The sequence below is a fragment of the Ursus maritimus genome, unplaced genomic scaffold, assembly GCF_017311325.1.
Source record: "Ursus maritimus isolate PB19 unplaced genomic scaffold, ASM1731132v1 scaffold_1, whole genome shotgun sequence".
Taxonomy (NCBI): domain Eukaryota; kingdom Metazoa; phylum Chordata; class Mammalia; order Carnivora; family Ursidae; genus Ursus; species Ursus maritimus.
The window spans coordinates 76,530,071-76,543,235 of record NW_024423343.1 but is presented as its reverse complement, the minus strand read 5'-3'; the positions used below and the strand labels follow the sequence as shown (position 1 = coordinate 76,543,235).

Below are 13,165 nucleotides of genomic sequence, written 5' to 3'. Positions count from 1 at the left end.
AACGCATTTCTTAACTAAATGCCTTGGAACCCTTTCTCCCCCTCTACTCCTTTGTCTCTCTTGATCTCAATCTCCTACATCTTCTTTTTTTTAACTGGATACCGGCCTTCTTTACTACCTGCAGCCTGTCTGAAAAACATCAACTTATTATCTAATTAAATGATAGGTTTTTCTCCCGGGGCAGACCTAAAACAGGGTGTAGGCCTGATAACAGGATGGAATTTGCATCATCTTCCTGGGCATCGGTAACCCTCAAAAATAAGTTTTAATAAAAGTCACTACTGCCACTTTGGAAAAAATACCGGTTTTTATTAAACATAGAAATTGATTATACAACTAGATTATTATAAGGAAAGTCTTGTTAAACTCTAAAATGCATGACAATATGTAAAAACATCTGAAATACATCATCTCAATCAGAAGATGCTATGTCCATACTTGTAAATTGATGTCTATCAGATCATGGAATGAGCATCATTTTTCCAATCCAGCTCTTTGTTTAAAGACTATTCTGTTGGTATTAAATTTGTGATAATGATGAAAGCCTTAGTATGTATCAAACTAAACTCTGTCAGGCATCAATTTATTGACTCTGCTTTAAATTCATCCCATGTGCCTAGTAGGTGAAAAATGAATCTGGGACCCTTCAAGGTTTTTCCTCTGTGGCTGATAGGATGCTAAATTTTCTCAGTAGAGGGCGCTGGAGAGACACTGCAAGCGTAGTCTTGTTCCTACTGCAAATTGTTCAATTGACAGGCTATTAGGGATCCAGTTTTTCCATAGAGGAAGCTAATCCCAGTACCCAGCTTCTGCAGCATGGGCAGCTTCTCCAACATTAGGCTCATGCAGCATGAGCAGTGGCTCACGTGTCCAGCCCCTGGCACACAAGGCCTCCCCAGCATTCAGGGCTTGTAAGAGCATAATGGCCGGCAGCACCCAGCCGCTAGCAGCTTCCCCCAGCAACTCCCTGAGGGCTTTGTGTAGTGGACTGTCTCTGGTAAGACAATTCCTCTGAACAGTTTCCTCCAGCAACCTAGAGGATGGATTTCCAGCAAGATCCCCTTACACAAACCTTCCAGCAAGTTCTCAGTCCTGGGACGGAGGGTGGGGGACTCTTCCATGGGTGCTCTATCTAAATTGTCTTAGATCTGCTATTCCTATATTTTTTTAGAGTTCTCTTTATTTCTTACTAGCCAATCCCTCATTATTCCAATCCCCTATTATAGTTAACAATTCTTTATATTAAACTCTCCCTATTCAAATTGCCGTGCGCCTTCTCCCTCCTGATTGGACCCAGACTGAGACAAACTCCTCGAAGCAAAATAAAAATAAGCACCTTTTAATTTAAAGACATCTTATTAAGTACTTGATATAAACAGCAGCTTGCCGTGAGCAAAAAAAAAAAAAAAAGTTTATTCGAACAACAATGAAATATCGTATTTTAAAATATGGAAATATTTGGGATTTAGATGGCTAAGAAAAATGAAAGCATATAGAGAGATTTGTCTTATGCTTTTCTTTTGATATAAACAGTTCACATCATCATGATCACATTTATTTACTTTGAGATAAGCAAGATGTATACATTTTATTATCCTAGGACAATATGCCCCAAGCACTTAAAACTATCCCATAAATCCAGGGGAGTCATAGACAACCAAATGACTTACAAGTTCTCATTTCCTTTCTTCAGTAATGAATTTTCAAATCCTTCTGTCATCTTTAAGGAAACATCCATGATTTTTTTTCCTCAAATGCTATTACTTTAACCGCACAATTATAAAATAAAGGGGGGGAATAAAGAAAAAAGACACTATATGTAATTCTTCATAATTCTAACAGAACCAACAATTTATGTATGTACTTAATAAGCAACAATAAAAAGGTCCCATATGGTCCAGTAGTCTTGTACCAATTGGATTTAGTCACGTAATGATTATGTGCTTCAGAAGTACTTTCAATCTAAGTTGCTTCTCAGTGAGTTTTGCCAGCATTCTAATTCTATTTGGAGTCAACACAAACTTTGTAAATGCTACGAAATTCCCAATGTCAGAATGATCATCCAAACTTCTTCTATGTTACAATTAAGGCTACTTCTCTTTCTAAGAATTTGGGGGTGCGGAGAAAGTGAGATTTCTTCAAATTTTAATGAGTTTTTTTTCAAAGTTTAAAGCCTTAAATATTATTTTTGTAGTCAGATAGGCCGAGTTTAACCCCAGCCCCATTCCTTGCCCACTGGATAACTCCAGACAAAAGCTTTAACCTCTCCAAATCCTAGGTTCTTCCACTACAACATGAGGATAGCAACGCCTGCTCTGAGGATGGTTTCGAGGATTAAAAGAGATAATGTGTGTAAAGCTGGCATCAGACACAGCATCGTCACTACTCAGTGAGGGAAAATAACTGCCATTGTCATTACTACTGCTGAGATCTCATCACCTAACTTTTAAACCTTATTAATTCCATTACCTCTTTTTTAAACAAGGCTACCTCAGAAGAAGATCCTATAATGTCAATGTGTGTCTCATAAAAATGAAGCAGAACCTGAGGGAACCTCGAACTTAGTTGTTCACATGCCAACTTAGTATTTCTTTTATCTCTACTTTCCTTTCCTTTCAAAATAAGTGTCTCCTTTCTAAGCTCAAAGTGAAGAGCTAGTGAATATTTCTCAAAAAGTGCTTTTACAACCTTTTCATTATTTGGATGAGAACATTCTTGAGCATTTTTTATACAAATTGTGGTAATTTCACCATCCACTCTTTCCTCACAGAAAACATGACAGTTTTTCAATGTGCTTTCATAAAATCTGCTCTTTTTGAGGTAAAGGAAAATATCTGTGTCGAGAACAAGCGTTTCTCCTTTCCTCGCGGCCTCAGCTACTGAGGACCCGAGCGATGCCGAGGAGTTACTTTTCTGGAGATGCCTTCTGGGGTCCTGCCTAGTCCACCTTTTCCCCTCACTGATACAATTCCTTTTTTTTTCTGAAAGAGAACTTGCTTTTAATAGCAAAGATTCTTTGAGCTTCTGAATAGCCAGAAATGATCCTTGGACGGAGATTCTTCCATTGGATTCCAAAGGACTGAAGCATAAAGTTGGGATTTTCCTTTTTAGGTCCATTACCAGACTTTCTAGAGGGACTTGCCTCCGAAAAACAGAAAGATCGAGGACAGCTTTTACAGAGCTGAAGACCTAAAATTAAACAGAGAGAAATTAACACAGCACTGGCTAGTGGAGCAGACTACATAAACACATTCTTTTTCTGCCACGTTTTCTGTCTCCACAGCAGTTACCCCAAGCCAAGCCCCAACCACCCAGCACAGACTGGTTTCTTGCACCATAGCAGCCCATCAAAGGGATCCCACAACCCCATCGAGGCCACAACGTTCAGTTTGAGCTTGTCACAGTCCCTCACTGCATTTCCCAAAACAGAGATAGTCAATTATTTAGAAACAGAATGTTATTTGAAACAAAGCCTTAAGCAGAAGCCATACATTGTTACTATGTACAGATACACTCTGTTCTGACTCTTCTCTGTGGACAGGGGTCTCCCTAGAGAGCGCCTCTAGTGAAGTTCATCAGATGGCTGCCCAGAATCCCGAGTTTCTTAGTGAATAGTTTTAAACCAATGAATTTTAACTTTTTCCTGCCTCTTTAAAAGCTCCTTTTTCATGTTCATCTTAACTGGGTTTTTGTCCCCAAATAAGTCTTTAGGTAGATACCTGACATCCTCCATATGAGCATAAAAGCTCCTTGTTACTTTGAAAGCACCAAGAGGAATACACAGAAACATAAAATAGACCAGGCAATAAGCAAAAAATTTCAAGACACAGATTTGGCATTTAACACTGACTCGGGTTAGCAAGTTTGCCTTTTCTTTGGTAGGAATCACGTGATGAGAGTGCATTGTGTCTCCTATGTAGGGAACACACAGAAGAAACAGGATCCAGGGGCACCTCGGTGGTTCAGTTGGTTAAGTGGCTGCCTTCAGCTCAGGTCATGATCCCAGGGTCCTGGGACTGAGCCCTGCGTCCGGCTCCCTGCTCAGTGGGCTCCCTGCTCATTGGGGAGTCTGCTTGTCTCTCTGCCCCTTCTCCTGCTCATGCTCTCTCTCTCTCACTCACTCTCTCTCTTTCAAATAAATAAATAAAATCTCAAAGAAAGAAAGAAACAAACAGGATCCAGGACTGTCAGTATCACACCTTACCTTTTCACTGAAATGAGAGTCTGTGAACTGAGCAGTTCCAAACTTCTCTGCCTGATAGTGTTCCTGTTTTCTGTTGACATTCTCTGCACCTAAGTGGAAACACTGCCATCAGAAGTGTTTGTGGGATGACACACTCATAATTACTTTAATTATTAATAATAGAAATCTTCAACTCTATTATTTTGCACACCTGATTTTTTTCCTGCATTTTTCCTTTAAATTCAATATTTAAATAGTTTTCCCTTGTACTTTAAAATTCATTTTATGTGTACATATGATCCTAATCATATTTTTAAAACACACAAATGTATACATATATATATGAGTAGAAAACAGAAACCTCAAAGAAAATTCTCCCTTTGTTAATTATGGCCATGAGGAGACCACCTTCTTGAATCCAGGATACCACACTATCCAGGTTTTCCTCAGAATTCACCGTGTCCTTTGCTAATTTTCTTTCTCCTTCCATTCTCTAGATGTTGGCATGCCTCAGGCCTTGCATCTCTTAACAAACATACACCCAGCCAAGGGTTGATCTTGACAATCCCACAGCTTTAGACACCATCTCTAGATGGATCACTTGCAAATTCTGTCTTTGGCCTTGACTTTCCTTTGCGTATGGAAATCTCTACTTCATTGTCCAAATAAACATCTTAATAACCAAAATTCAACTCTTGATAACTATCCCCCTTCCAAAAGTACTCTTCCTCTAGTGTTCCACATCTTAGAATATGACACCTAATCTGTCAGCAAATCCCTAATGTCCACCAGTTCTCAGTCACCAGCCTGTTAACACCCTAGTCAAAACCAGCAACGACTACTGGCTCCGGCTCTCCACACCACTGCCAGAGTGACCACCTGAGAAAAGGCAGCCACACTTTGCCAGTTATCTGCTCAAAACCCTCCTTCTCACCCAGAATAAAATCCAGACATCTTGCCTTGACCTATAGCCTGCTTGATATAAACTGGCCCATAGCTACCCATCTGACCACATCTCCTTTTACCCTCCCCCCTACTCGCTCTGCTCTGGCTACTCCGGCCACCTTGCTATCTTCAAGATGCCCAGCATGATACCTTCTCAGAGAAGTTTTCCCAGTCTTTCCCTTGCCCTAGAACGTTCTTGCCCCTTATCTGCATATTCCCTTACCTCATTCAGGGCTCTGTTCAAATGTCACCTAAAGAGAATATTTCCCTACCCACTCTATCTAATAAAAGAGCCCTCTTCATCACATTCTATCCCTTTATTCTGTTTTATATTTTTTCATAGCACTCATATTATATGTTAATATCCACAAATAAATATATAAACATAAACAAATATGAATATACAAATAAGGTATAAACATACAAATTAATAAAACACCCAATGCAATATATATTCATTTATTTGCTTTTTTATTATCTGTCCTCCTGCACAGATGTATGCTTCAGGAAAGAAAATATTTTGCCTATTTCACTTACTGTTGTATCTGGAAGGCCTAGAATGGGGCCTGGCAAATAATAAGCACTCACAAATATTTGTGAACAAATGAAGGAATGAGCCTTCTCATTCTCTCTCTGAGTTACCAGTTCAACGTTTGAAAAATTAACTTCCAAAAACACTACAATCCCCTGAGAGAAATAATAAGGAGCCCTTCCTGGCATCCCTACCTGAGCGTCCCCATTGAGAAGGAAAGGTGCTCTGATAATCCAGAGTCTCTTACGTCTCTCTCTAGACCCTATCTTCCCTCAAGCAAAGCAAGGTCTTTTCTTCTGCTCCCAATACCACGTGGTATTTGACCGCCAAGATGCTGGCATGGAGACTCATCTTTCTCTGGCAATTTATTTTTGCCAGTCACCGAACTGTAAAGGAGACTGCCCCTCTCCAGAAGCCTAAAGGGATGAATATGTTCTACAGATCCAGTGTCCTCACCCATGTCAGGGATGGAGGTGAGGAAGAGAATGGCTCAATGTGATCTCAGATCCAAGCCATATCTCCAGTCCAGCGTTATCAGTGATTAAGCCAATTCTGTATTAAAATATCCTTTCATTGGTTTGAACAGAGAGAAGCAAATGGTATGATTATATTGCTGAAGCCACTTGAAAATTCCCAAAGCAGTCATCTTGCTTGTGAGATTATAGATTATTTTTATGGGATTTTTTTCCTATATTTTACAAGCTTTCTACAATAAAATGTATCACTTTTTTTCCCAAGATCTAGACAGATTCCAAATATAGAAGGAAAGAAGTCTTCAAGAATTTGGCAGTTACTACCAACTTTATCATGAACCATTTTCACATATATTCTTGTTAATGCAATATTGTACCACTTTTATATTCAGAATAGAATAATATTTTCAAAAAGCTACTTTAAACTTTACCAATCCCATGAATCATCTTAATGAAATTCAGTTTTTAATTTCATTGCAGAAGTATTTCTAAGATTACAAAATTTGATTTGGAAATACCTTTTTTTTCTTTGAAGGTCACATTTGCAACTCTCCTGCTTCTTGTTGGATATATCACATTTTCAACAACTCCGCCTTCATTCTCAATATCTTGGAAGTGAGTCTTCACTACTGTGGTCAGTAATTGATCATTAAGAAGGCCGACCGAATGACCAGTAGCTGCAGCTGTTCTTTCAGATGTTTCGGGTTCCTTGCCTTTCAAAACTGATGCCTGCAAGAGAAACAGTAGGATACTTTTTAAATAGAAAAATAAGGTTCAACTTAATAAAGACATCATCACACACCAGTGGGGGAGAGGCTATTTTATTCAATAACGGTGCTAGTACAGTTGATTAGATACTTGAAAAAAAAAATTAAGGATAGATCTTTGCCTCACATCATATACCACATGAACTTGAGGGTTAAAGGTAAAAAGTGGACTCTTAATTTTTTTTATAAATGGAAAGCACTGGTTAATATTTGTCTGATTTTTGGAAAGGCCTAAAAGTAATGGCAGTCACAAAGGAAGAGATCAGAGATATAAATTTTAAAAATTTAAGTTTAAAAACAAATCAGGCTAACCACAAAACATGGTAGTTTGGAGATGGCTGTATGTCTTGTTGATTGTAGAGTCCGAAGTACATAAGCCAATAAGAAACACATCTCCTACTTTTTTGGTCAGAATTAGAAAAAAGACACCATAAAAAATATTTAAAAAACAGGAATCATACTGGGGCTGCAATGGAGTAAATCCTGCCTTCCTGCACATATTTGAGATGGAATTCAACTACTGGGAGCATATGCTATTGCAGACCCTGCCACCATCCTGAGCACAGAGTACCAACTACAAGTGGATCCTTCCCTGAGCTCACTCTCTCTGAACTTATATTCTCCAGGTAAGGGGCTTCTATTTCAATGTTTTGATTTGTTCCCTGGCCCATTTGGGGAAGTGAGCCATAAGCTGCTCCCAGGGCTCACACAGGTAGTCCAGCTGATTATACCATAGCTCAGACTCAATCTACCCTAAATTACCCCCGGGGGGGACAGGCTATCTCATGGGCCTGAGTTAGGGCTAACAGATCACAAAGATGCTTGGGGCTGTCAGTTCAGAGGGCTCTCTACTCAGAATAGGACTTCACTGGGGACAAGCAGGCTACTTCTGACCTCCCAGCTCAAGAAAACAGTCTAGGTACACAACATCTTGTCCATCCCAGTGGCACCTTAAAATGAAAGTAAAAGAATAAAAAAGGCTGAGGTCAAATTTTAATTAATGGTCAAATTTAATTAAAAATGCAAAAGACGAGTTCACACCAACAGCAAAGGGACAGAAGGGCAGGGGATGAAAATGGCTCATGTTGAGACATATAAAACAAAGGGAGTGTCTCCTGAAAATGAAATTCATAATAATCTATTGAGTATTTGTTACAAAAGATACTTTTAAATGGAGGAAAACAGAGTTTCTTAAAATATTCACAACTAGATTTTGTCGGAAACAGTAAAAATATATGTGTTCCTCCATCCTAGGATAGATCGGTATGATGTAATAATCCCAAAACAGTTCTTCCTAGCAGAGGAAAAGAAATGACATGAGATTTTCCAGCCATTTTACTTCACAGTTGTCTCTATACAACACTGGCTGTAATGGTCCACACCAATCTCAATGGTTACATGGTTAGTCAATTAGCTTTCTTTTTGCCTTTCATCAATGTCAAAGAAAAACAATCAATTTAAATTCAGAAAATCTTACTCCACCTCTGCCCTCATCAATACTAACGCCATATTTCTTTATTCAAGTGTCTGCATTTAATTTATCTTTGAACTCAAAGGAATTCTCCCTGACAGCTATTAATCTCTTCTATCCAACATTAAAAAAGAAGAAGAAGAAGAAGAAGAAGAAGAAGAAGAAGAAGAAGAAGAAGAAGTCGTCTTAGAAATAACCCCTCCAGGGGCGCCTGGGTGGCACAGCGGTTAAGCGTCTGCCTTCGGCTCAGGGCGTGATCCCGGCGTTATGGGATCGAGCCCCACATCAGGCTCCTCCGCTATGAGCCTGCTTCTTCCTCTCCCGCTCCCCCTGCCTGTGTTCCTTCTCTCGCTGGCTGTCTCTATCTCTGTCGAATAAATAAATAAATAAATCTTTAAAAAAAAAAAAAGAAATAACCCCTCCAGGGGTGCCTGGGTGGCTCAGTCGTTAAGCGTCTGCCCTCAGCTCAGGGCGTGATCCCAGATTCCTGGGATCTAGCCCCACGTCAGGCTCCTCCAGTAGGAGCCTGCTTCTTCCTCTCACACTCTCCCTGCTTGTGTTCCCTCTCTCGCTGTGTCTCTCTCTGTCAAATAAATTTCTTAAAAATCTTAAAAAAAAAAAAAATAAATAACCCCTTCAAGAGTTACCACAGAGGTACAGCAGGGCTTTGAAACAAGAGCAGCATTTTGGCCAAGAGTTATTAAGGTGATGGCATTTTCCCAGTATCAATGATAAATTTTAAGACAATTTTGACCATAGTGTCAGAAAGCAAAAAGCTATGAAAAAAAAAAAAAAAAAACCATGGTGAGTTTTTTTTTGTAAATAAGGCAAAGAGAGAAATTATTAGATTTATTCCTTGCATTCACGTGTATCTCTTTTTTAAAAAAAATTAGTTGTTTATTTTCATTGACATTGCCTTTACTGCTGCCAATAAACAAAATCTGTACTGGAATCTCACGAATGCTTTGGCATTTCCGGGACCTAGCAGTTAAAGGCCCTGCCACCGCTTTCAAGCCCTCGTTGGAAAGAACCCGGAAGGCTCAACCTTGACCTTGCTCATGGTTCTTGCTAGCCAGCACGGATGGTGAAAACACAGAGCCCTTTGTGCCTGGAGAAAGAACTAAGGCCACAAGAGAGGATTCCCACTAATGCAGACAAGACATCAGGATGCCTTCCCAACTTGAATCCTTGGCTCGAATCCTTCTTGCTGGCCCTTTTCAAAAGGAAACAGTGGCCTCCATTTCTGGGTAATTCTCTCCGCTCTTGTTCCCAAGAAGGGGGAGGCAACAGTTAAGCCTGTGAAGCGACTCCTCGACGTGACAGCTGTGTCCCTGACCATGAGACACTGGGTGCGGGAGGCCCCTGGAGTGGCGCCTCTCTCACCCAGCCCACTACGAATTTCAAGCGCGCGCAGCACTGCCACAGGAGCAGGTGCGGGAGAAGTCAGGGCCAGGTCCGCGGCCGTCGGCCTCCGCGGCAGGTGGCTCTCCGCCAGCACCGGGCTCCTCCGCACGCCGCCCGGGACAGCTCCGCACCCCCGCCCGCCCCGCTCCGCGCCCTTCTGCGGGACCGAGGTAACCGGGCGGGAACGACCCTGCCCCGCAAAACGCAAAACAAAAGCAACTTGCCATGGCAGAGGAGAGACGCGCCTTCGGCGGCGGGAGGACCCAAATCGAGCACAGCGCGGGCCACAGGGCGGGGCCCGGCAGGCAGGTTTTGCTTTCAGTTCTTGGCGGCGGCTAGCCTGGAGACCTTGCCAGAAAAGGACGGCCCCTCCACCCCCTTCCGCTGCGCTCTCTGCGCCTCTTGGCCTCCGGGCTGAAGCCCCGACCTGGGCCGGCTGCTGCCTCGGTAGTTTCACAACTTTTGAAACGGCGCTGGAGAGGGGCCAGCAGGAATCCCCGGCAGTAATTCGGGAACTCTCAGGGTGCTGTGTCTGTCCCGTGCTCAGTGGCTCTCTGGACCGTCCCTTCTGCGGCGTCAGCTCCCCAGTCGTGGGACTTCTCACCACACCACACCTGTTTCTCCCCTTCCTCGCCTGCCTGCCCAGGGCCAGGCGCGCGGCGGTCAGGTGCGCAGGGCACGGGTTGAAAAGCGTAGGGTCCCTGTCAACAGAGAGCTCACCATCTTGTCCACCTTCCGACTCCAGAGTCTGGCACCTAGGGGGGCACAAGTAATCTGCATACACGGCTTTGAAGTCAAGAGAGAGCATGAAGAAGAAAGGCAAATGGCTGGCAAACGAGGAAGTTTGGCTCCACTCCTAAGAAATACAAATCGAAATCATTATGAGATCCCTTTTTTCCACGATTAGATTGGTAAAAATTAAAAAGTGTAGTAATACCAGTGTTAGCCAGAGCGTGAGGAAGCATCCGTGTTGCTGCAAGCAGAGATAGATGCAAACATTTCTAAGAATTTTGGTCCGTTTCAAAATGTAAAGTGATAAAGAAGTGTGAAAATGCATAGACTTAGCAGTTCCACTTTCAGAAGTGAAGTTATAGTGCACAAGTGGAATGAAGATATTGTACACAAATTTCAACCGTGCATTGCTTTAATATGTGTAATTTTTTTTAAAGATTTTATTTATTTATTTGACAGAGGCAACCAGGGAGAGAGGGAACACAAGCGGGGGTTTTGGGAGGGGAAGAAGCAGGCTCCCAGCGGAGCAGGGAGCCCGATGGGGGGCTCGATCCCAAGACTCTGGGATCACCTCCTGAGCCCAAGGCAGACGCTTAACGACTGAGCCACCCAGACACCCCTAATATGTGTAATTTTTTATAAAGTTTTTTCATTCAGTTAATCCATGAGTAGACCTACTATAATTATATGGCTGATCGCACATCTACAGGGCCCAAGACAATGAAGATTTTAAACAGGATGAGGTAAATCTATATGTAATTCCCCAGCTCAGACTTTATCTTCATATTCCTACACCTAAATGCCCGCTTGTATGTGTAATAAGCACATGAAATTTAACAAGACCAAGCAAAACTCTCCTTCTACCCTTTCTTCCCTCTCAGTAAATAATACCACCACCCACCCAGGAGCCCAAGCTCATGAATCACTTGTCTTCAGTGATTCCTCTTTTCCTTAGCTCTGTTAGTACATCCCATAAACAGACACTCTCTCCAACTCCACTTTCACCAGCCAGATCAAGTCTGCATCCAGCCTTGTTCCCCTTCAATTCATTCTGGATACCACACACTGAACAATTCTTTTTTAATGTAAATCAGGTTTGTTCTTGTTTAAACACTGTTGTTTTCCCATTGCACTTTTTAAAATACTGTACATTTGTTTTATTTTTTATTTACTTATTTTTACTTTAAGTTCCCATTGCACTTTGAATAAAATTTACATTTCTCACCCGAAAACCAAAATGGCCTTGATCTGCTTTCTCTGGCTAGACCCCCTAAACTGTCCTCACTCCCCCTGTTCTGACCACACAACAAGCCATCTACTGGGGTCTTTTCTTCCCTTTGTTGTTTTTTTTTTTTTTTTTATTTGACAGAGAGAGAGAGCACAAGCAGGGGGAGCAGCAGAGGGAGAGGGAGAAGCAGACTCCCCGCTGAGCAGGAAGCCTGACATGGGAGCCAAATCCCAGGACCCTGGGATCATGACCTGAGCCAAAGGCAGATGCTAAACCACCTGAGCCACCCAGGCGCCCCTTGCCCTTGGTTCTCTGTCCAGGCTTGAACAGCTCCTCCCTGATCTTCACTTTACTGACTCCTCGCTGTGACTGGAGCCTTAGCTCAAATGACCCTCTTCAGAGAGACTGCTTCTGATTACTCAGTTTAAATTAGTCCCCCAGTTTTTAAACTATCACCCTGTCATTATGTCTTAATAGCATCACCTTTTTCTAAAAATATCTTCATATATTTATTTTTTTCTCACTTGTCTCCCCCCACATGGTAGACATTAGTACTGCTCACCAATGTTGCTTGATGTTCTTAATTCAGGTACCTGGAGGGATTGCCCTTCCTCAGCCTTTGATTTAGGCAAGACCATATCATTTATTCAGGCAATGAAAGTGCAGAGAACTGACATGTCTCATATTTGGGTGAAGGTGTTTCACTGGCATCACAAGAGTCTTCAATGCTCTCTTCTTGGCCTTGGTGCTCATAGAAGACTGCATCGAAGGAAATGTGCATCACTGAGCCAATGTGCAGAACACATTTGCATTAGAGAGTTGCCTGGACCCATAACAAAATATATGTGAATGAAAAATAAAGCTCTGATGTTTTAAGCCACTGAATTTTGTTCAGCAATATCACCTAGCACACTCTAATATAGCCCACTAGAATCAAAGAACACCATGAAAATATTTGCAAATTACTTATCTAATAAGAGATTTATATCTACAATATACAAAGAACTATTACAACACAAAAATAAGATGACCGAACTTAAAAATGAACAAAAAAATTGAATAATAGACATTTTTTTCAAAGAAGATACATGAACAGATAATATGCACATGAAAATATACTCAGCATCATTAGTCATTAAAGAAATGCAAATTAAAACCACGATGACATGCCACTCCACACTGACTGAAATGGTTATAATAAAAAAGACAGATAATAACATGTTGTCAAGAACGTGGAGAAAGGAGAACTCTCATACACTGTTGGTGGGAAAGTAAAATGTTACAGCCACTTTTTAAAACAGTTTACCAGTTTCTCAAAAAGTTAAGCATAAATTTACCACATGGCCAGGAAATTTCACTCCTAGATAACTTGCCGAGAGAAATGAAAACATATGTCCAAACTAAGACTGACATGTTCATAACAACATTAT

General features: G+C 41.4%; 1 protein-coding gene across 1 annotated transcript; it reads right to left on the bottom strand.

Moving 5' to 3' along the window:
* Positions 1 to 288: 288 nt before the first annotated feature.
* Positions 289 to 10,132, bottom strand: RBM43 (RNA binding motif protein 43). The gene is made up of 4 exons (XM_008686973.2): positions 10,000 to 10,132; positions 6,652 to 6,862; positions 4,205 to 4,293; positions 289 to 3,189 (listed from the first exon to the last, which is right to left on the bottom strand). Exons 1-4 carry the CDS (start codon positions 10,000 to 10,002, stop codon positions 2,440 to 2,442), a joined length of 1,053 nt encoding a protein of 350 aa, XP_008685195.2. The 5' UTR covers positions 10,003 to 10,132; the 3' UTR covers positions 289 to 2,439.
* Positions 10,133 to 13,165: the final 3,033 nt, after the last annotated feature.